Source organism: Aspergillus saccharolyticus (genome assembly GCF_003184585.1).
Source record: "Aspergillus saccharolyticus JOP 1030-1 unplaced genomic scaffold BP01scaffold_71, whole genome shotgun sequence".
Lineage (NCBI taxonomy): Eukaryota > Fungi > Ascomycota > Eurotiomycetes > Eurotiales > Aspergillaceae > Aspergillus > Aspergillus saccharolyticus.
Window position 1 is genome coordinate 36,335 of NW_020290681.1, and position 23,107 is coordinate 59,441.

The following is a 23,107-nucleotide window of genomic DNA, read 5'->3' on the forward strand; positions in this document are numbered from 1 at the left end:
ACTGTGAACTCCCCATCACATGCAAGACTTACAGTATACAAGCACACTCTTATTACCCGCAGGGGCTGGACGGCAAATGACGCACCCGAAGCCTTGGTTTGTCGCTCTTCAGCTTTATGCGCACGCATTTCCTCGAAGCTTTTCGCGGGCGAACTTTCCCAACAGGTGGATGAGCAGGGCAGACCGTCGTCCATCAGCGCAGAAGCACTACCGCGTCTATTCTGTGAATTGGGCTGATAGCCTACACTCTCGTCTTCCGTTCATACTAGGCGGAAGAAAACATTGTCGATCGTTCTTGGTGGAAGAAGGGGTTGCTTGTCGATTCCGTCGAGGCCTAGGAGGCGAATTTGGTGAATAAACACTTAGCTCGTCAACTAAGAGCCGTGGATGAAAGGAAGAGATGAAATTAGTTCGACTGACTAGCAGAACCTTCAGAGGGTCTGGGACCGCGGGGTCCGGGCTACCCTGGTGGACGTGCCAACCTCGTGCCTCACGCTACTGCATGTTTCCCTTCCCCCGCTTGTTGCGTCCCCAGATTTTCTCTCTTCACTGCCACTTCCCTCCCTTCTCCAGCCATCGCATGATCCTTATGTGTCTCTAGATCCGCGAGACGCTTCGAGACCAAAAATCTTCCTTCCTCTGGTACTACCGCTTTTCCTGATCGTGCGACGATGTCTACAGACTGTCATCGTCACTGCTGATCTCCACCGCGATCCGATCATAGTCCGTCCGCACAAACCAATGGACTCGCATCCTTCCCCCACTAAGCCTAAATCTTCCAAACAAGCCTGCGATAACTGTCGTCGCCGAAAGATCAAATGCTCTAGAGAGCTTCCATGCGACAAGTGTCAGCGTCTCCTGCTTTCTTGTTCCTACAGTGACGTTCTCCGACGCAAGGGCCCCAAATTTCGTACCATCTATCCACTTGCGCCTCTCCACCCGCTGGTATTTCGCCAACAACGGAACCTTCACCAGCACTCGCAACAATACCCTCAAGAAAAACAATGGACCCCTGGTACTGTGGCTCATCCATTGGCAAGATCGCCAATTTCGCCAGCCTTCACTTTGACGGACTCTCAATACCTGCCTAATGATGTCTTGGAACCGTTGACGCAGCTCCCTCCCCCGGAGCTAGTCTCATCGCCTGACTCGACAAATTCTCTCTCGGACACAACAAACGGTATCATCCGTCCCTATTTGAGGCGTCTCACTGCTCCAATACTGTTAGCCCACGTCAACGTTTACTTGAAATACTTATTCCCCATCATGCCAGTTGTGCGAAGGCAAGAGCTCCAGCGAGACTGTCATCGTCTAGAGCTATTGTCGTCGCAGAGGTATGCATTCCTGGCATCATTATGCGCGGCCACGCATATCCAGCTCAAGTTAGACGGAACATCACCTGTTCCTGATCCCTTGCATCTCCCCACTGGAGCCGAAGGACACTCGTGCATGTCTGGAGAGGAGCTGCTGTGCGAGGCTGTGCAGGCGAGGAAAGACTGCGATGTAGTGGAAGATCTGAACATGGATAGTCTTCTGACATCCTTCTTCCTCTTTGCTTCGTACGGCAACCTAGACCAACAGGACCATGCATGGTTTTACCTGTGCCAGGCTACATCTATGGTCTTTACTTTAGGGCTCAACCGCGAGTCAACATACGCTGAATTGAGTGTTGAAGAAGCCGAGGAACGGCGGAGGGTTTTCTGGCTATTATTTGTGACAGAAAGGTAAGCCATGATGACTCCACAGCAGTGATAGAAGGCAGATCTGATTTATGGCCAGGGGCTATGCACTTCAACAGGCAAAGCCGGTAATGCTACGCAACTCAATCCATAAACCTCAAGTTCTCTGCTCGGAAGATCCAATTCTCGCGTACGGATTCATCAATCTCATCAGTGTTTTCGAAAAACTGACTGTCAATCTCTACGATTGGATCTCGGCTGGTGGCGTGGACAGTTGCTCTGAAATTCCGCCCACTGCTGCCATACAGTCTAGGCTCTGCAAAGCGGTATCCCTTGACGGGGTGTCAGAGATTCAGAAGGTTGATATTCTCATCACTCAGCAGTGGCTGCAGGCTATGATGTGGAAGCTCTCCATGATCCACCCCACGCAGCCTGGTTCTCGCGATGATGCGGTCCTCCCATTTCATCTACCCGTTGTGGTGGGAAAGGCCGTTATGAACGTCATCAGCGCCGCGTCCCAGGACGCTGTGGACGCCCACGGGATTGGCATGGTCAGCAAGCTCCTGCGCGAGGGTTAAATATCACTCATGATGTTGACCGCGCCCTCCCTCCTTTTCCATTTCTCCAATGATTAGCTTCTAACCCGTCTCACATTACCATCATCCAGGAACAAAAGCTCTTCGATCTAGGCACCGCCGTCGCCGACGTCGCGCGATCTATAGGCTCAGGCTCCAAACTCGCTCCCCGACGCACCGAGTCAGCTGCCGACCCCCGTGAACTCCTCTGGGGAATCCTCACCACCCTCTCCCGCATTCGAGGCTCCCAGTCTCATCTCTTCCCTGCGTTAATTGAGTGCTGCAAAGGTGCCCTCGACTTCACCTGTCCACTCTCCATGGGCGACTTCCTTGCTCTACCTGCTCCATCGTCGCCGCCGCCACCCAACGACAGTTCCGAACCGTGGGACGCAGGGAGCAGCGGTCTTGACATTGTCGCCTCCTTGCCGGATGGCCTCGCTATCCGAGATCACCAGGACTCTGACGAAGTTGATACGCTCTCGCAAATTCTGTCTCTGGCTTCGCAGGTGAAATTCCAGGTTGGAAATGGAGGATGTGGCAGTGCTGTGGCACCTGGTTTTAACGAAACGATTCGCAACAACCCGAAAATATATCATAGGGAGGATGCGTAAAAACATACAGGGACCGTTTTCTGGAAGGATGGGGGTGTGGTTTACTTGACGACCTGGACGGTAAGTTGATGTTCGGTTCATTTTTGATACCACCTTCGTAAGTATATACATATGATGTACCAAGACATTCAGGGTTTGAGCATCACACTGTAATCTTCTATATCGACAGCCGCTCTGGACAAAGCTGTAGCAACAAAAATGAACTTACATTTAAACATCAACACCTAGCTTACGGTTTCACAAGTGCACAGCAAGATGGATCTTATCATCCTGTTCGTGGAAGTGCTGATAGATCATTCGAGGAACAACTCAATTCTAAGAACACAAAATATAACAATTGTTGGGCATCTTTGAAGCTGTTATAGAAGAAAAGCACGGAAACCAGCGTAACCAGACCCCATACATGACTGAAAAAAGTGTGATCGTGTTGCTATACATAAGGCGACGAGTAAGTCGTCAGCGAAGAAAAACTATACAATGAGGTGTGGAGAGCACGTTGTCACGCCTGATCAAACGGAGTGCAGACAAAAAACTTTCATGATCTAAGCGCCGTAGTAATTATAAATATACCGCATTTTGCGGCTAGATGAATCGACGTGATGAATTGGTGAAGCATGGTACGTGGGGAGTCGTCCAGAAGAAATTGAGCAGCAGGCCGGTGCTGTGTGTAAGACGACAAAACGGGGATGTCGAAGAGGATTCTGCATTCAATGGGTAGTAAACCATTTGCTTCTACTCTCTTCGCCAGATCAACTCCAGGACCTTATCACCGAGCTCAGGGTCCCGACGGATGTACCATTGACGGACCCGGTTGCCATCAATGACCGCGTCTTCGTGAGTATAGCTGATTTTGCCTTCATCCCGCGGTCGAAGTGGGCCCAGCTCGTGCAGGAAGGACTCAAAGACGGCTCCGTTATCACCTGACCAGGTGAGCTCCATCGACTTGTCACCGGTAGGAATAATATTGCTGTACTTGACGATGGAGAAGCCGTTGGTGAGGATCCAGCCGTCGCCGAAGTGCCATTTCCGCAGCAGGCAAGAGTCGCCACAGATCTCACTTACAACGCCCAGCTTCGCCATGTCAGTATTGAACCATGACTTCCAGTGGTGGACAGATAGCGGCGGGGGGCGAGCCGCCTCGAAAAAACCAGATACATCACCCCTCATGTCGATCTGTCTCAGGCGGTGATCAATGGTCAAATGTGCATCTGAATATTGATAGATGCAGAGGGATATCTTGCGATCGCCGGTAGAATCCATTTTTTGGCAATCTTCGTAGACGTCCTTACGGCCTAACTGCTCGATTAGAGGTCTAGACATGAAGACGCCAGCGCCTCCAAAGCCCATTAGACCGAAGATTCCGACTTGAGGCATCGCCTCCGATAGCCCACCAACATATGTCTGTGCTGAATCATCGTACTTCGATAAAGCCTGTACCAGTGCCGTCATCGAAGGGAAGAAAGTGTCGTCATCGATAACACAGGTCCATCTCGTCTCTGGTCGAAGATTCTTGGCCAGGTGTGGTACCAAAGAGAAATACCGGTGCTGATACTCTTCTGTTGACTCTGTCACCAAGAGATTGACACCCAAGATTCGCGCCTTGGTCAGAACTTCATTGATCCGCGCATCTGGCTCAATGAGTGCCAAGATGCGAGTGTTCGTATACCCAGCCCAATGAGTGAATGCATCCAGAGATTCGTTCAGACGCTCTAGTGTTGTAGCAACGCCAAAGTCGATATGTGATGCATCCGCCCTGGGCACAATTGGAGGAACAGTGACAGATACCGGACGAGGCATTAAGCAATCATCCTGGTGCAGACTATCTTCTGCAAACCGGTGGTCTTTGTGAATGCTTTCGAATAGAGGAACCTCGAGTTGTTGTGCAATGGGAACAACGTCGCCAGAGGAAGGGGAAACAACGATTTCACGGCGCACGTATTGAGAGAGCTTGCGAACGTCGAGGCGTTGGAGGGCATCGAAATCAGGCTCACATTCGACTTCGGAGGTGATAGTGATGTTTGAGATGGTCCGAGTCGTGATTTCATGGTGATGCTCGATTTCAGGCCAGAGGATGATCGTAAAACTGGTCACAAGACAAGCTGCAACCACAAAGCGCAGCAATTTTCTCCTCCACAGGTACGAGGCGCCCATGGCGGTCCGCGGCTTCTCCTCACCCTTATTCCACATCTGGCTTCGGTTGTGATTGAAATGATCTCATGAACAGGAGAAATTTTGAGCCCTAGACGCCGCACCGAGGCTGCAAGACCATCGCGATGCGCCGAGCCAGCGAGGATGGATGGTTTGGGGGGAGGGAGGGAGGAGGGCGAGAGGACGGTGGAGGTTGTTCTGGCAAGAAAGAAGTCAATAACAGAGCGGGAAGCAGGCGGCAAAGAGGATGAAGGCAAGGGCGGAGATACAAATTTAGGACAGGGAGAAGGAATAGAAGAATCCCCGGAAACCGCAAGGTTGGAGAGAATGACGGGCGACGTCGGAGGCAAGCGAGGACGGCAGAGTGATGACGAAGGTCAAAAAGGAAGCGACAACGACAGTGTCAATCCTGAGCCCGGTTAAGCGTCAGGTTAGTGGAAGAGAGAGCATGGAGTGGGAAGGTTGATAGCCGATCAACGGGGCTCCAAAATACCATTGCAGCGAGAACAAGCACTGCACGGCTCGAAAATGGCCGGATCTGACTAGGGACGAAACGAATCATGACCGGGGCGGAGAATGGCTAACCCAGGGATCGACTATGGGCCAGTCTGGTTTTCTTGGGGCCCTGGAAAGCAGCGGATGGAGACCGATCCATCTATCATTAAATGGTCTATCGAATGAGAAACTGTCAAGCCATCAGGGCACACCTGCTGGACAGAGCAGCCACACCATGTCCCACTACAATCCACAGGGGCCGATCGGCTCAAGGACCACCTATTAGTGGTACCAGGAGACTTTCTAAGGGTGACAGTCTCCTCAGGGTTACGTTTTTTGCCTCTAGGGGTCCTTTTGCCTTCTCCATGACCGTCCTACTCCATTGCGCATTGCATGATCTGAGGACCGTATCAATGAGGGATGGTCAGCCTGCCCTTTTGAAGAGGACACTTAGATGAAGAGAGAATCGGTTACAGGCGAAAGCGCAAAAGTAACGACATTCTCCCACCTCCAACTTGGCACTTCCCCCCTTCCCAACCTCCCCTCCCCCCCACCGATTAAATGTAGCCACTGGCCGCACCCTTCAAGTACAACCCCTGGGTGCGACCATGCATTTGACGCGCATTCCGTTTGGGGCGACGGGCCTAAAACGGACGGCGGGGGCGACGAATTTTGATGACGAATCACGCGCGTGCTCAGCGATTAGATAGCGTTCCGGATGAGCAATTGATTATTATTGACTAGATCCCGGTCCCGTCTCAACAGCATCAGCAGCGTCAAGTAATGATAGACAACGCAACTGTTCGAAGTAAAATGACCTTGCCACAATGCTTGAGTTCATGACTTCCTCCCTTGAATATGGAGAGAGAAACAGTATCGTACTTGTGCATTCTGCAAGTCGGGGTGGGATCAGCGCAAACGGCGCCCTGAGTCGGGGGTGGAAAGACAATAATCCGGACAATGTCTTGTTCCGGCGAGGAGGCCGGAACGAGCTTATGTCGGACCTTAGTCATCGGCTTCAACTAACTAACTAACTAACTAGACAAATAACTTACGGCGTAGTTATTCTGACACAGGTGACAGTAGCTACGGAGTAGGTACTTCGCACTAATGTTTCTTATGGTGGCCAATAATCAATGATCATCCAAGGCTTGGCTCCGGTTGTCTGTGCGCGCCGCCACGCCGTGAACAGATCATGGATACCTTAGCTTTGAGTCGCTCTTAGACTAGCAGCAGTCTCAACTTAAATAATGCATGTGAATCATAACTCGAGTAATTGTCTATCTAGCTTGGATAGGCTTATCTGACATTCAGGACCCAAAAAAACTTGGGGGTATCTGGTCTTGAACCTCACTGATGGGAGTGATAAGCGGAACCATTAGAGAGCCACGGAGCAGATTGTAGTAAAATACATTGCTGCTATTGCTGGGGATGATTGGATTGGTTATAGAGGCAGAGAGTTTTCTTTGTCTTTTCCGTCGAATATCACGGAGTTGAAACTAGCGATTCTTACTGTCCAGGTGTGGACGAACACTTGGAAGCTACGGAGTACTTGGCTGCAAGATGGAGGGAGGAAATATGGGCTACGTTTGCCGAAACCGTCCTCAAGTGCAAAGTTCCCCAAAGTGGAAATATCACGCTGCCGCACACATGGCTCAAACGTGGACTGGCCACTTGGACGACCAAGCATATTCAGCCCATAATCTCAGTTCTCTACGTTTTAGAGAAGAATCGACTGAGTGGGAGATCGCCAATTTCATTTCGTTAAGACCTACGCCCGCTTGAGCCACCGCGAAAAACATATCGAAGGTGTCTCGATTGTCAACCTGACACGGCGTCACCATGGCTGCTCAGTCATTGAGTTCCTTGCTGCAACGAGCCTCCATTGACGACCACGAGGAAGTTCTGCAGTCCTCCAACGCTGCATTGGCCAAATCCAAGGCGGATCAGCATGCCCTGCACATCAAAGCCATTGCTCTGTTAAAACTTGACCGCTACGACGACTGCTTGCGTGTGTTCGAGGAAGCTGGGGACGGTCTGAAAAGTCGGGCCGCCCTGGAATATGCATACGTTCTCTATAAGTCTGGTCGGCCGGAGCAGGCCATAGAAGTGGTGTCGCAAGTGACAGGCATTCGTGGTGCTCGTCACTTGGAAGCTCAAGCTGTATGTCGCGCTTCTGATCTGTCATTCTATGCGTTGTCATACGCTCCCTTCAACAACGGATGCTAAATCTATTACACCTGAAACTTAGAGCTATCGCGCTGAAAGATTCCGTCGCGCCGCCGAGCTGTACGAAGAACTGTCCAAAGACGGAGCTTCATTGTCCAATGAGGAGAATGATTTGCGCATCAATGCCTGGGCTACGGACGCACAGCTACAATGGAAGGGATACCCCGGATTTGTTCGCCATAACAGAGCGACACGCGATGATCTGGAGGCATTCGAGACTGTCTACAACGCTGCATGCTTGAGTATAGCCAAGGGCGAATTTGAGCAGGGAGAGCTGCTCTTGAAGCGCGCGAAGGGTCCGTGTTTGTGAACTAATACACAAAGGCAATGCCGGCTAACCCTTGTCATTTTCGCAGAGCTATGCCGCACCTCAGAGGACCTTTCCCCGGAGGACAGAGATGCCGAATTGCTTCCGATTGCCGTACAGCAACTGTACGTTCTGCTCCGGCAAGGCAAGTCCGAGGAGGCTCAGTTCATCCTAGAGGAGATCTCTGTCAAAGAGTGCGCATCAAATTCCTGTCTTTGACCGAACGTGTCCCAGACTGAAGCTAATCCGACCACAGTATCCCCGAAGCCTCGACAAAGAAGATTGCACAAACCAATGCCACCCTCGCTCGCGGCGCCTCCGCTAATCCCTACGCTTTTTATAAGGCCCTAAACGAGATTCCAGTCTCTACAGATAGCGACAAGCTGTTCGACTACCAGAGCAATCTGGCGATCGGCAATTCGTACGCCGCTGATCTGTTGGTCCGTAAATACGACGGCATCATTCGTTCGACCTCCAAAGCGCTTTCTCGCGCCGCCTACCCTTCCACAGAACCCAGCGTCAACCTCCTCTCGGTCTACAACGCCGCCGCCCACACCCATGGTGAAGCCGGCCCGAAAGCCCTCAAAGCCATCATGGCGGCGCTCGACAAACGGCCCAAGGACCTGGGTCTGGCCCTCACGGCCGTGCAGCTCTACGTCAGCGCTGGCAACACCACCTCCGCGATAACCACACTCGAATCCACTCTTCAACTCCTAGACGAGTCCATCTCTGAACAAGACAAGGAAGTTCGCTTCAATCCAGGCGTCCTGAGCGTGCTCATCTCCCTTTACAAGTTGGAAGGCCGCAAGGTTCAAATTCGCGCCGAACTCGCCAAAGCCGCCGTCTACTGGCAGCAGCCTCGGCAAGGCACTGGCGAACCGCCTGTTTCCCTTCTCCGCGCCGCCGCAGCCTCTTTGTTGCACTCATCCAACGCAGAAGATCTGGCTACGGCCGGCGACCTCTTCAGATCCCTCTATCAGTCTAATAAGGCCGACCACTTCGCCGTCGCCGGTTACGTTGCCGCTCAAGCCCCCATCGACTACGCCAAGGTTGAATCCTTGGTTGACAAGCTCCCTTCGGTCGCGGACTTAGTTGCCGAGGTCGACTTGGCTGCTCTCGAATCAGCGGGAATTGCACCCTCATCCGGGGCGAACGCCGCCGCGGCGGCTGCGATCGCGGGGGCTCGAAAGAGGCCGGCCGCCGTTTGCAGGGAACACGGCGGTGCGGTGAAGAAGCGGGTCCGGAAGTCGAGGCTGCCTAAGGATTACGATCAGAGCAAGACTCCTGACCCGGAACGTTGGCTACCTCTGCGCGATCGATCGAACTACCGGCCTAAGGGTCGCAAGGGCAAGCAGCGCGCTGCGGATAGGACACAGGGTGGTGTGGTAAATGACAAGCTTGAGGAGTCTGGCTCAGCTATCAATCAGCCTAAGCTTCAGAGCGGTGGTGGCGCAAACAAGAAGAAGAAGAAGGGCAAGCGGTAGTAGTTCGCAACGGTAATTTTCTGATCTATAATTTAACTTCTATTCATGAGACATGCCTTGCACTGACTGGCGGAGAAGAAAGAAGAGTCCTCTGATTACATAAGAGCAATGTAAATAAAAAGTAGGTTGATTTGCTGTCTGATGCAACCTTGATGTCCCTTTTGAAGGGAACTCAAACTATGCAAATTAGTTCTCAAAGTTTTCCATCTAAAGATAATATCCTGCCTCGAGCAAGGCCGCACGTACTACTCAAATGAAGTACGACCCGCTGATTTGCTTGAGTATGAATCGAAATCTTACAAATGAAATCGACAGGCCCCAACCATTGCTCAGCCCAGCGGAGTGCGAATGGTGCCACACTGTCGATCGTACTGCTCGAAAATCTGGTAGAACAGCTTCACATCTTGAAGACCATCGCGCGCAATTGTCTTAGCCATCATGCCTTGGGTGAGGTACGCATGCAGCACCTTTAGTTCTTGCTCGTATGTCTCTTGCCATCCGCTCAAGCTTTCAGTCCTTTTCATTTCCCCATTCTCATCCGCCGTTTCCACCACGACCTTCACAGGCTCGCCGCGAACGTACGGCAGGCCATATTGAATGCTGACAGTCTTCGTATCACCATAAATCGCAAGGTGCGCGTCACAGCGCGGGACGGCATCAGTGCCGGTCTCATACATAAGGGTAAATGGGTGGCCGCCCATCCGCCCACTGTCATAGTGAAATAAGGCCGAATAGTATGGCTCATTCACAGAGATATTCGAGATGGCATCAGGATACCCGAGTGTGTCACGCATCAGACCCAAATCATGACAGCCCAGAGATGCGAGGAACTCGCAAAGTGCGATGCGTTCTTTGGTCAGTTCTTCTCCCAAGAACATTTCCTGCAATAAGCCGTGCATGAGCTGCGATCCACTGGTTTTTCCTTTATTCTCACCCACTGCAGAACCATATGCTGCACCAGCCAAAGCATCCCAGATCTTCTTTCGCGGTGCAGTAGCAGTATGCGCCAAGCTAGGGCCGGCGATATTCCGGCAGCGAGCGTAGTAGATGCGATCCAATGATGCGACTTCCTTCTTGAAGACCTCCTCAATACAGGGTGCATAGCGTCGAGCACATGCCACAAACACTTTCGCTCCGTTTGGGGCATGCTTCTCCGCGTCAATTATGCGTCTCGCGCTTTGGATGCTCAGGCTTAGAGGTGTCTCGACCATGACATGTTTGCCGGCATTCAGAGCCGCGACCGTGTATATCTCATGATATTCATTGGGCATGAAATTCAGGATCAACTCAATGGATGGGTCAGATATGACTTCTTCCACAGAATCAGCACGTGGGACGCTCTTTTGTCCGTTCTCATCTCTGTTGGCTATGGTTGCGCCATTTTTATGGTGACCATTGGCGTGGCCGCTAGTGTAGTGAACATTGGTGTAGGTTTTCCTTGTCTCTGTAAGAGTTTGCTTGGTGGACCTCGAAGCATTGTAGATGACCGCTACTCTGTATGTGTTTGTGAGAGCAGCAAGGATAGGAAGATATATTCCCTGGATGGCCTGAGCGCCTTCGTCTGCGGTTAGGATCCCGACTCGGAGGACCTTCTGCGTCATGGTAGTTTTTCTGTTCAATAAACGGAGTATGCTTTCAACTCCACTAGTTTAGTCTAAGCTGCGTATCTTAGGATACCAATAGGGGAAATCGAAATAATGACTCACGCAGGTAAGCTGGACGACGCAGTTAGTCGACACGAAAGGAAGAGATTGAGAGACTCTGAAAGTGACGAGAAAGATGAGAAGAAAGGAGCATTTTCTGGAGCAATGACCAGGACAAAGCCTTGGCCGGGATCGAGCACTGGCTTCAGGTAAGAAGGTATGCTGGATGCAAGGGATGGATCGTGGATGGATCCATGATACAGAAGGTACCTGCCTGTTGCAGTGTTGGCCCCTACTAATCCGGCGAGCAGTCAGTGTTCCAAGGTGACAACAAGCACTGCGATTTTGAATCGAATGTGTCAAGGAAGTGACAAGTGGGGACTTGTTAAGCTTGGCTTAAGCACAACTTTGTGATATCCAGGCACAGGACAATTGTGATCACAGTCACAGAAGAAAGCAGGTCCACGAAGCTGTTCTTTTTCTCTCGTCGACCTTTGTTTGGGTCGGAGTATTCCATGACATCAGTGGCACTTGTGTTGTGTTTTTTATCCTTTGTCAACATAATCCTTCTTCTTTCTTTCTTTCCTTCTTATCTTCATTAGAACTAATGTTTCGTGCCTTCTTTAACAAAAAAAAGTCCTCAGTGTCATTCATCAGTCCACTGATCAATCTTAACGACGGTGGGACTGCAGGCTGATCTGGTGGGCCCAGATTTGTCGACTACTCATACACAGTACTTCGGAGTACAATAACCGATCAGATATACAATTTTTCATGCAGCCAACCATGCTTAGAACAATTGCCTTGTATGACCCGGAATCGCCACCCTAGGGAGTACATAGTCTGGATTCAACATCTTGGCAGACTCAATATGAGCTCAGAATGCGGTTGCTGGTAGGTCAGGTGCCAGTCTTCTTGCTTGAAATGTACTCCGTAATTTACTGTGTTTTCTAGGACATATGAGTAATGGTGGAATATTCTGGATGCAGCGCATCGCATCGCATCGCATTTAGATGCAGGGCAGCCTCGTGCGACTGTGGACCTCTGAACACTGCAAGGTGAAAATCATATTTAGATTCTATGGGCGCCGTTCACTCACTGCGAAATAGCCAACAAGGGGCAATTTAATGGAACTATATCTGACTGTACTGACTCTAGTTGGTATGATTAGAGATATACTGTACGTACAGTACTGCGTAGATTCATCCATCTGACTCCGCGGGTCCTGAGTTGAATACAGCGGTTGTCATCTTGGGTCGACACAAAGCGACTAAGCCCCGAATTAAGGCTTGATGCAGCCTTGGTTTCGGTTAGCGGCCCCTCATTTGATCTGAGATGTGGCTGTGAACTTTTGGAGGCCGGCACGCTCTCTTCACGACCTCGTAATAGTTTGTGTTTCGACCTTCTCTTTTTTACCTCACCCTTTTCCCCTCTCTTGCTCCTCTGACGACATCATCAGACTATATCAACCAGCCAACTGCAGGGTCAAAACAACGCCTGATTCTTCCCTTCCCTTCCTCCTCCCAGACCTTGATTCCAATTGAATTAGCGCTAGAAAGGAGCTTGATATCAAGATAACTCGTCAACCCAACATGGGGGTAAGTCGTGTCTGAATCATTTGTTCCACCTTGCCTTCCTCGTCGTTCATGCTGCCCCGCGTTGCTGCCCCGCTCATCCCAGAGCTCGGCCTGCAATCATCTGTATCAGCTTTTGAACACGTCAACCTGCTCACTTTGAGGGTCTTGAAAACTAATCACCGCATCCTGCGCTTGCTTTCACCCTTTCTGCAGTTCGCTTCCAAAATCGCCAACAGTATGAACCGTCCAGCCGACGTGAACACCAATAAGCCCGGTGATGTGTATGGGGGAGCACCGCCCGCTGGCTACACTGGAGGACCTCCTAGCTCGCTGCAGCCTGGAGGAGCAACCGGTGGATTTGTGAGTAACCACCGCCCTAAGCAGTGACCAATTATTTACCCATCCATGACACGTCCTTCTTCAGTTTGACCTACACATTTCCATAACCCGTAACTCCTGTAATTTCTGGTCCCCCAAGGCTGACGCATTCACTCACTAGCAACAACAACAGCCTCAACAGCAACAGAGTCAGCAGTATCAGGCTTACTCAGGCTCCCCTGCTCCCGTTGGTGGTCCGGTAAGCTAGAAAATTTCCTTACGGTTGCCTTGTTCTTTCTTTAGTCTTTTCCAATCCCTCTTCATCCCTCTCGGAGTTTCTTTCCATCGATCGTCATCGAACGGACGACAGCCTGGAAACAACCCCACCATCCTTAAAACAACTTCTTATCCTTACCATCATTACTTTCACCCTTTCACCCGACCGGGGCCTGCACTTTGCGTTCTTGCAACGTTCACATCCTTCCTGTTTGTTTCGTCCGGCTTTCGGGCGCAACTCGTCAACCATGTCTCGACCTTACTATGACCCTTACGGTCACCCCTCTCAGCTCCGTCCTGGATCAACTCAACCCTCCCAATCTCCTTATCCAACCTCACCGTCCGGACAATACCAGGCATACGCGGCTCCATCAGTTCCTCCCAATAAGCCCGCTCCCACGCCTTCTCCTGGCCCTCAGTCGCCCTACCCTGGAGCACAACCCCCTTATCAGTCGTCTCAATCTCCCTACCCTGGTTCTCAGTCAGCCTATTCTGCACCGGCCAACCCTTCGCCATCTCCTGCACCTCAAGCTCATGGCCAGACTTATTCGCAAGCACCATACGGCGCACCCGCCCCTCCTGCCCAAGGCTTTGCGCAAGCGTCGCCTTATGGCACTAAGGACCAACCATACGGACAGTATTCTCAGCCGCAGCAAGGCTATGGCCGGCCTCCGCCACCCCCGCCCCAGGCTCAGCCCTACGGATCTTCCGCTCCCCAGTACTCTCAGCAGCCAATCTCTCCTCAAGTACATACTTTGTCCTAGTTCCCTGCATTCGATCATTCTCTCTTGTATTTGTGTTTATGCAAAAATTGCGCACACGTTTCCACTCTATTTGCACACGTACTAACCGAGTCTGACATTTTAGGGTCAACCTTACCCTCCTCAGAATGCGCCTTATTCGGGTGGACCCGTTCGTCCTCCTCAGCAAAGTGGTCCCTCCGGGGCTGCGTATGGTCCCCCGGGCGGCGCACCTCCCCCAACTCGTGCGACAGAGCAACAGATTGCTGCCTACCGACAGCTGTTGATTGGGACTATCCAAGAGAAACGCATCCAAAGCTTCTATCCCCCGGAGAGACTTGATAGGCTTATCCAGTCTCTGGCCAATGAGGCACCTTCCAAGGTGAACAAGCTCACTCACGAGCTGAATATCCCGAACGAGGTGGCCATGGACATTGTGAAGTTAGCTCTCTTCGATGTCATCCTGTACGTGGATGACAGTGGCTCAATTGAATTCGAAGAACGAGGCGTGAGAAAGGAACAGCTGCGTTCTATCATCGAAGTCGTTGCTTCCGCTGCTTCCACCTTCGACGATGATGGTATTTCAGTCCGGTTTATGAACTCGTCTGAGCAAGGCGATGGCATCCGCAACGCAGACGACGTCAACCGCCTTGTGTCACGGGTCCGCTTCCAGGGTCTTACGCCACTGGGCACTAGTCTACGCAACAAAGTTCTGGACCCGATGGTGGTGGGTCCGGCGAGAGCAGGTCGTTTACAGAAGCCTGTTCTCATCATCACCATTACCGATGGACAGCCCGCCGGTGAGCCTCTGGATAGCGTATCGAACTCCATTGGCTATGCTGTCAACGAAGTTTCTCGCACTCAGTATGGACAGGGGGCTGTTTCCTTCCAGTTCTCACAGGTCGGAAATGACATCAAAGCTCGGGATTTTCTAGCTTCTCTTGACGAAGATCCCCAAATTGGCTCTCTGATTGATTGCACCTCAAGTATGTTGTGGCCGCGCCGTCATTTAACGACACACTAACCGAGCATTTAGACTTCGAGGTCGAGCAAGATGAAATGTCGCGGGCCAATCCCCCAGTGCATTTGACTCGCGAACTTTGGGTGAGTGCCTCCGAGCGCGTGCAATCCTACTATGTATCCATGACTAATCATGCCCTCAGTGTGCCAAACTGATGTTGGGTGCTATTGACTCTTCATACGACACCAAAGATGAGAAGGCTGCTGGGCGCAGTGGACCTCCGCCTCCGGGCCCCCCAGGTGGTCAGTACGGTGGTTTTAACTACAACCAGCCTCCAGCCCAGAACTACAATCAGCCTCCTCCAGGACAGTATGGCTCAGGACCGGGATACAACCAAGCACCATATCCCCCAAACCAGGGTCAGGGTCAGGGTCAGGGTCAGGGTCCCTCTCAAAGCTATGGGCAAGGCTACGGTGGCGGGTACGGCGCTTCGTCTCCGCACCCCAACCAGTCTGGGTATGGACACGGCCAGGCCCCCAGCGGAACTACACGAGGCTATCCAGGTTACGGAGCACCTCCTCGCTACTAGACGGCATTGTGGAGATGGGATGTACTACGCTCCTATGCACTGTGAAAGTGGCTTAAGTCTTTAGTTATCATTTCCCTGATTAATTTGAGCATTTTATGATATGAAAACGGCCACAAAAGCGGCACGAATACAAATGGCTTCTCAGTCTCCTCTGTGAGGGTCCAAGCACGAAGTAATGTATTTTAGTCGGTGTTTCTCCGGAAAGGATGGCATGTCGATCCTCGCAGCTTTCTGAAAGCCGATGACCCGACAATCTGACATACTCCGGCCGTTTAGGCCAGGCAGCACTGGGGAGGCTACGGATTCCCAAATATAGCATACGGTGTAGAACTTGCGTAGAACTTGCTGGATTATCTTACCCAAGTATGACGTCATGAGAACGAGTATAAAGTGACCTTGTTAGAGTTACTTTTACTTTTACTGTGGAGCATTTGAGGGTATTGTCATCTTACGGAGTAGTGGTAGACAGGAAATGACACCCCGGAAAGTCAAGATTTGTTTTTGGACCTGGATTCGCCATGTGAATCACCACACAAACTGGGCTCCACCGGAAACATAAGTCAATTGGATGAGATTTGCATACAATATTGCCGTCTGAGTGTTCGTCCAACCTTTCCACAACCTCAAACCTGTCAAGTCGACATGGAAAGGTCAGTGGCGCGCAGGCAGCCGCATAACATGGAAGATGGTGGGCTGGTTTACTCCGAGCTGGTATGGTCAATTCTGGCCCCGCTCTTCCCCGTGTAGTGCCCTGTATGGAGTACATCTCTCTCTCTCTCTCTCTCTCTTTCTTTCTTTCTCTCTTTTAATTGTTTTCTCTTCTTTTCTTGTTCCAGGCAGAAGTCGATTTGAGGTTGCCACCGCTTATGTGAGACCCCACCCACGCGGGGTAAGCATACGTACTACTACCCGAGTAGAATCAACATTCATTTGCCGGTTGTTGCATCCATGGAAGGATGAAATTTCTGGAATGAGTCTTAGCCATGGATGCAGAGAATCGACATCTTCCGCCACGGAGCCTAGAGACCCCTACGAGATTCTGTTCCTGATTCATTCAGTCAGTCCGCTTCCCCAATAACCAACTAAAGATTCCAGAGAAGTGTAGGTAAGCGGGGTACTAAGAGAGGAATCTCAGGGCTCCTAAGTTGCACGTTGACTATAAAGACATACTCGAGTAGTTCTATGCAGAGGTACTATGTAGGGGAGAGACGAGCCACTATTATTAGAAAGAGAGAGGGAGAGGGAGAGAGTTTTCGGAGACAGAAGGAGGGCAGTGCAGGTGAACCTTGAAATGTTGTTGTGTTGTTGCATGGTTGCGTGGCCCTTTCTCTTTTTTTCTCTATGGCTGGTTCTGATTGAGGGCGGAGAAGCGACCGGTGAATGGCCAGGCAGCAATTAAGGTGCCTCCGCATGCAAACTTATTCTTTTTTCCACCTTATCGGCCTTCACCCACCCAGTCGAGACTCAGATCTACTACCACCTGGCACGTACTCCGTACTCAGTCAAGTATCAATAGCCAACCATTCCTTCCCCCCTTCCTTTATCTTTCCTTCTGATTCCTCGCAATATCCTAGCAGGCAATATTTGAAGGGTGGTGTTAAAACAACAATAACTGGTCTCCTTCTCCCTCTGCTCTCCCTTTCAAGTTGCAAATCGCCCTGCATCTGCACCTGCGTGCGGTCTTATCGATAGATTATCGGCCAGCGAGTGGCGGTGCTTCTTCTATTCTCGGCTAGGGTGACCGCTTTCATTTCCCAGGGCCCCTTTTTTCTGCCTTTCACTTTTTCGTCACTTACCCACCTTGGAACATCATATTGAGTCTTCTTCGGGCCCCGTTTGTCCCTCGCCGCCTGCGGAAACCCAAAAAGTCTCCAGACGGGCCAAACGCCGTTTTCTGTTCATTCCTCTGTTTTGCCTCTGAGATAGATTCCTTTTCTCACTGGTTATTATCATCAAGATCGCCTTTGAATTTCAACTTAGCCTTGTGTCACATTTCATTTCCCCCCCCCCCCCCCCCGCCCGAGTCAATTGACCCTGATACTCCACCCCCACAGTCGTTTCTGCTTCGTTTCATCCGTCGCATTCCCTCCCCCCCACCAACCACTCCTCACGGCCGACCTTTATATACGCGCGCGCACCGCAAATCGCTTGCACTATACATACTACACGCAATCGTCAGGGTCTCCCTACCGGTGGTTTCACATCACGTCTCTCGCATAAGACGTTTTCTTGAGTACCACCTCAATCGCAGGGCCTACGCCAAAGCATGAGTCCAGCCGTTGACTTTCTTGTAATTTCGTCCGCACAGTACTACTGATTCCCTAACGATTACATTTTATCACCGTGTGTCCGATTTGAAATCAGTTGGTTGCATAGTGGTAGGAGAGAGATTAGTGGACAAGTGGATTTGGTGGTCTTCACAATCTGTGGCCGTCCGCCATGCCCCATAATCATGAATCGCCAGAATCGCATCACATTCCACGGGAAGCGACATCTGCAGGACAGCCAACGACAACACCCCCAGAGAGCTCTTCTACTAGTCCCGCCTCACACCTCCCTAGGAGCCAGTCCCTGCATGTCCCGTCCACCCGAACACATGTGACCCCCAGCCGCTCTTCGATTTCACCATCTCGCGCCGTCTCCGACGCTGGTCGACGCCCTTCGCAGCAGCAACATGTTCGTTTTTCGACTGATCTAGAACGCCCCTCGGTGGAGGAAGTCCAACGGTCCAATTGGGATCGTCGGCCAGCTTCTAGGGGACTGACTATCAACACGGATCTCAGGGAGAGTTCAAATGCTAGCTCGGCATCATCTCCGCGCTCCGCATTGTCCCCTCCATCTCCACAGAGTCCTGAAGCTGGCGGTCGTTCGCGGTCCCGCCACCGTGGGTATTCCCTGAGACGAACAATCTTTGCCAAAAACATCGAGTCGCAGTCGGCTGTCACTTCTCCCGACGCGATTGAGTTAGGTACCGCTCTGTCTTTGAACCCTCAGCAGGTTGAGATCGAGGCGGATGATCTTGCTCGGGCAGCACCAGCGGATGAGAAACAGGATGTATTGGTCATGCAGAGATCTGCCTCGGACGCTAACTTAGACCTATCCACCACCTATTATTCCGAACCTTCGGAGAATTTGAAGGATGGCAGACACCTCTCCACAACATTTTCCTATGATCGATGGTTGAAGCGTAAAGCCGCGATCGCCACGCTAAAGCTTCGGATGGAGACATTGGTTGAGGCAGTACGAAAAACCATTCTTCGGATTAAGGAGATTCCTCCAAGCAAAGATGGACGCCATATCGATCTTAACCCTTCTCGCACGGACCCACTGGTGGACGAGAGAACAGGAAAGCCATACTTAGGAAACTCTATTCGCTCAAGTCGATACAGTTTCTGGAGCTTCTTTCCCCGACAATTGTTCGCCCAATTCACCAAGCTCGCAAATTTCTACTTCTTGATCGTCGCCATCTTGCAAATGATTCCAGGGCTGAGTACCACAGGTACCTACACAACGATTGTCCCGCTACTGATCTTCGTTGGTATTTCTATGGGTAAAGAAGGCTTTGACGACTGGCGTCGTTACCGTCTGGACAAGGAAGAGAACAACCGGAATGTGCTGGTCCTGCGGCCGGCTGCTGGAATATTTAATCCGGCTTCTGCCAGCGACAACATCTCCATGGCTAGTGACGCGCAAGACTGGACGTTGATCAAATGGAAGGATATTCAGGTCGGCGATGTGATTAAACTACAGCGTGACCAGCCCGTGCCAGCGGATATGGTTCTGCTCCATGCGGACGGACCCAATTGCGTTGCTTACATTGAGACAATGGCTCTCGATGGCGAGACGAATCTGAAGAATAAGCAGCCTTTGCAGCCGGTAGCAAAAATTTGTGATTCTGCCGAGGGCATTTGCAGCAGTGCTCTGCATTTTGCGGTCGAGGATCCCAACCTCGACCTTTACAAATTCGATGGCAATGTCACGGTTGGCCCAGACGATAAACTGCCTTTGACGAATACCGAGGTCCTTTACCGCGGTAGCATAATGCGAAACACGGAAAGAGCGATCGGAATGGTTATTTATACAGGAGAGGAATGCAAAATACGCATGAATGCGAACAAGAATCCTCGGATCAAATTCCCTTCGCTCCAGTCCAAGGTCAACCGCGTGGTCATGTTGATCGTGACACTCGTCGTGATCCTGGCTGTAGCCTGCACAATCGCTTACAAGTATTGGTCTGAAGACGTTGAATCAAAGTCATGGTACCTTTTCAAGGCAGGCGTGGACATTGGACCTATCTTCACATCCTTCCTCATCATGTTCAACACGATGATTCCCATCTCATTATACGTCAGTATGGAGATTGTGAAAGTTGCTCAAATGCTTCTCCTCAATGCCGACGTCGATATGTATGATCCGGACACAGACACGCCCGTTGAAGCACGCACCTCGACCATCAACGAAGAGCTGGGTCAAGTCAGCTACATCTTCTCTGACAAGACAGGCACATTGACGAACAACTCGATGCGCTTCCGCAAGATGAGTGTCGCAGGCACCGCATGGTACCATGATTTTGACCTGCTCCAAGAAGCTTCCAGTGACGGCGGCCATACTAAACTGATTCACAAAAAGCGTAGTGTGAAAGGGAAGAAGGCTCTTAGTCGCAAGTCCAATGTCTCCGAGGCTAGGCGACATCCAACAAGATCCTCCATGTCAACAGCGACCGGTCCGCAGGGACCTGGTGTCTCAATGCGCAAGCATCGAACAACGGATATGCTCCGGTATATCCAACGCAAGCCTTACACCGTCTTCGCGCGGAAGGCTAAAATGCTCATCCTGGCCATGGCTCTGTGCCATACTTGTATCCCAGAGGATTCCGAGGAGGGAACTGTCTCTTTCCAAGCGGCATCTCCTGATGAGCTAGCTCTGGTTATGGCCGCACAAGAACTTGGTTATCTGGTCCGTGACCGCCAGCCGAACACTCTAACAATCCGAACGTACCCCAAAGGCCTCGACGGTCCCGCATGTGACGAAATCTATGAAGTGATGGATACAATTGAGTTTTCAAGCGCCCGCAAGCGCATGTCAGTTGTCGTTCGCATGCCCGATCAGCGCATCTGTTTATTCTGCAAGGGGGCCGATAGCCATGTCATGCGTTTGCTCAAGCGTGCTGCCCTCGCGCAAGAGAAAGCAGTCGAGATTGAGAGGCGCGCCAGCAAGCGTAAGGCAGCCGAGGCTGACCAGGTTATTCGGCGAAATAGTGAATATCATAACCGCAAGGATAGCGGTCTCCGGACCAGCCTCAGCCGACCTAGTATGTCAAGACGACGGTCAAGCGTCACGGGAGAACCTGTGTCGGCGCTGCGAGAGAGCATCGACATCTGGCTCAAGGACCGGGAAACCGATGGAGGTCTCCTGACGCGTGGCAACGACCCTGAGTACTATAGCCCCCGACCATCTGCTCAATTGGGCCGGGCATCCAGTACATTGTCCGATTCGGGCAGCTCCGTGCATGACAACGAGGAGGAAGATTTGGTGGAAGAAGCTCTTGTCGTCAACGAGGTAGCAGTGTTTGAAAGATGCTTCCAGCATCTTAACGACTTCGCCACCGAAGGACTGCGGACGCTTCTATATGGACACCGGTTTCTCGATGAGAATACTTACGCGAGCTGGAAAAAGGCTTACCTTGAAGCCTGCACCAGCCTCGTCAATCGACAGGAGAAAATTGAGACGGTTGGCCAGCAGATAGAAGATCAGCTTGAGCTTACAGGTGCTACAGCCATTGAAGACAAACTCCAAAAGGGTGTCCCCGGAGCCATTGAAAAATTGCGTCGAGCCAACATTAAGTTATGGATGCTCACTGGTGACAAACGTGAGACGGCGATCAATGTTGGACACTCGTGCCGTCTAGTGAAAGACTATTCCTCTCTGGTCATCCTTGACCAAGAGACTGGCGAAGTTGAGCGCTCGATTGTCAAATTTACCGCCGACATTATCAGAGGAACCGTGGCTCACTCGGTCGTGGTCGTGGATGGTCAGACACTCTCCATGATAGAAGCCGACAAGACTCTGGAAGCGCAGTTTTTCCGACTAGCTGTCCTCGTCGATTCAGTGATCTGCTGCCGTGCGAGCCCCAAGCAAAAAGCATTTTTGGTCAAGTCAATTCGCATACAGGTGAAAGATAGTGTGACGTTGGCCATTGGTGACGGTGCCAACGACATTGCCATGATCCAGGAAGCTCATGTCGGCATCGGCATCACCGGTAAGGAGGGGCTTCAGGCCGCTCGGATATCCGACTATTCAATTGCGCAATTTCGTTTCCTCCTCAAGCTCCTTCTCGTCCACGGCCGTTGGAACTATATTCGCGTATGTAAATACACTTTGGGCACTTTCTGGAAAGAGATGCTTTTCTATCTTACACAGGCTCTCTATCAACACTGGAACGGCTATACTGGCACTAGTCTGTACGAGTCTTGGAGCTTGAGCATGTTCAACACTCTCTTCACTTCACTTGCAGTCATTTTCTTGGGCATCTTCACCAAAGACCTCTCCGCTTCCACTCTCCTTGCCGTGCCAGAACTTTACACCAAAGGCCAACGCCATGGAGGGTTCAATATTCGCATATTCCTTGGTTGGACCTTCATGGCCACTTGTGAAGCCATGCTTATCTACTTTCTCATGTTCAGTCTCTTCGAGAATGTCATGTTTACTCGCACGGGAAGCGACATCTTCTCCGCCGGTCTTCTCACTTTCACCGCCTGCGTCGTTGTGATCAACACGAAACTTCAGGCTCTCGAAGTTCATAATAAGACATACCTGTCGTTAGCGGTTTGGATCATCTCCGTCGGTGGATGGTTTTTGTGGAACTTAATCCTTGACTTCCGTTACAATCCCTCCTCCGGCGACGGCATCTACCATGTTTTGGGCAATCTTGTGAACGTTTCGGGCCATGACCTAGCCTTTTGGACCGTTTTGCTTGTGACCATAGTCAGTGTGGTCGCGCTCGAAATGACTATGTCTGCCCTGCGGGCTCTTTTCTTTCCTACTGATGTCGACGTCTTCCAGGAATATGAGCAGGATTTGGGCATCCGGATGCGATTCGAAGAGGCTGCTGCCTCGGAGCTTCAACAGGGTTGGGACCACGGCAAGAAAAAATCGAGTTTTGAACTCGCCCGGGAGGAAGAGGAGATGGATGCCAAGGAGCGTCAAATTCGAGAGTTGCTGGCTCGGCCGAGAGTCATGGTGTCTCCAAGCGCACTGAAATCCGACAGTCCGGTCGCAACAGAGCTAGAGTCGGAAGAAGGATATCACCATCCTCATAAAGACAGACAAGAAGACGAAGAGGTCGAATACACGGAGGGCACAAAGACTCCGCGCCGCTCCGTCGATATCCACGAGTTATTCTCTAAAGGCTATGGAGCGATCAGAAAGGGACACTTAAAGTGAACGTTTTCTTCGACATGCATATTCTTCATCCT

At 51.3% G+C, this 23,107-nt stretch overlaps 6 protein-coding genes across 6 annotated transcripts; 4 read left to right on the top strand and 2 right to left on the bottom strand.

Annotated features, from left to right (window-relative positions):
• Positions 1-741: 741 nt before the first annotated feature.
• Positions 742-2,865, top strand: BP01DRAFT_377903 (putative C6 transcription factor (AmyR); the record flags this gene model as incomplete). Its single annotated transcript, XM_025577023.1, has 4 exons — positions 742-1,724; positions 1,780-2,230; positions 2,347-2,603; positions 2,655-2,865. The coding sequence occupies 4 exons, from the start codon at positions 742-744 to the stop codon at positions 2,863-2,865; spliced, it is 1,902 nt and encodes a 633-aa protein (XP_025426345.1).
• A 732-nt stretch (positions 2,866-3,597) lies between these two features.
• On the bottom strand, positions 3,598-5,016 carry BP01DRAFT_369950 (glycosyltransferase family 31 protein; the record flags this gene model as incomplete). Its single annotated transcript, XM_025576574.1, has 1 exon — positions 3,598-5,016. The coding sequence occupies one exon, from the start codon at positions 5,014-5,016 to the stop codon at positions 3,598-3,600; it is 1,419 nt and encodes a 472-aa protein (XP_025426346.1).
• A 2,334-nt stretch (positions 5,017-7,350) lies between these two features.
• Positions 7,351-9,528, top strand: BP01DRAFT_369951 (signal recognition particle subunit SRP72; the record flags this gene model as incomplete). Its single annotated transcript, XM_025576575.1, has 4 exons — positions 7,351-7,671; positions 7,760-8,033; positions 8,094-8,238; positions 8,301-9,528. 4 exons carry the CDS (start codon positions 7,351-7,353, stop codon positions 9,526-9,528), a joined length of 1,968 nt encoding a protein of 655 aa, XP_025426347.1.
• Positions 9,529-9,615: 87 nt separating this feature from the next.
• BP01DRAFT_361325 (Gfo/Idh/MocA family oxidoreductase) lies at positions 9,616-11,370 on the bottom strand. The gene is made up of 2 exons (XM_025576121.1): positions 11,235-11,370; positions 9,616-11,160 (listed from the first exon to the last, which is right to left on the bottom strand). Exon 2 carries the CDS (start codon positions 11,127-11,129, stop codon positions 9,858-9,860), a length of 1,272 nt encoding a protein of 423 aa, XP_025426348.1. The 5' UTR covers positions 11,130-11,160; positions 11,235-11,370; the 3' UTR covers positions 9,616-9,857.
• A 1,447-nt stretch (positions 11,371-12,817) lies between these two features.
• On the top strand, positions 12,818-13,334 carry BP01DRAFT_387414 (uncharacterized protein; the record flags this gene model as incomplete). Its single annotated transcript, XM_025577738.1, has 2 exons — positions 12,818-13,108; positions 13,248-13,334. 2 exons carry the CDS (start codon positions 12,818-12,820, stop codon positions 13,332-13,334), a joined length of 378 nt encoding a protein of 125 aa, XP_025426349.1.
• A 256-nt stretch (positions 13,335-13,590) lies between these two features.
• BP01DRAFT_351506 (uncharacterized protein) lies at positions 13,591-15,901 on the top strand (the record flags this gene model as incomplete). The annotated part of the gene is made up of 4 exons (XM_025573841.1): positions 13,591-14,088; positions 14,210-15,068; positions 15,119-15,186; positions 15,246-15,901. The coding sequence occupies 4 exons, from the start codon at positions 13,591-13,593 to the stop codon at positions 15,630-15,632; spliced, it is 1,812 nt and encodes a 603-aa protein (XP_025426350.1). The 3' UTR covers positions 15,633-15,901.
• Positions 15,902-23,107: the final 7,206 nt, after the last annotated feature.

Coding starts and splice junctions, on each gene's coding strand:
- BP01DRAFT_361325 (XM_025576121.1), bottom strand. CDS start 11,129: ATGACGCAGAAGGTCCTCCGAGTCGGGATCCTAACCGCAGACGAAGGC.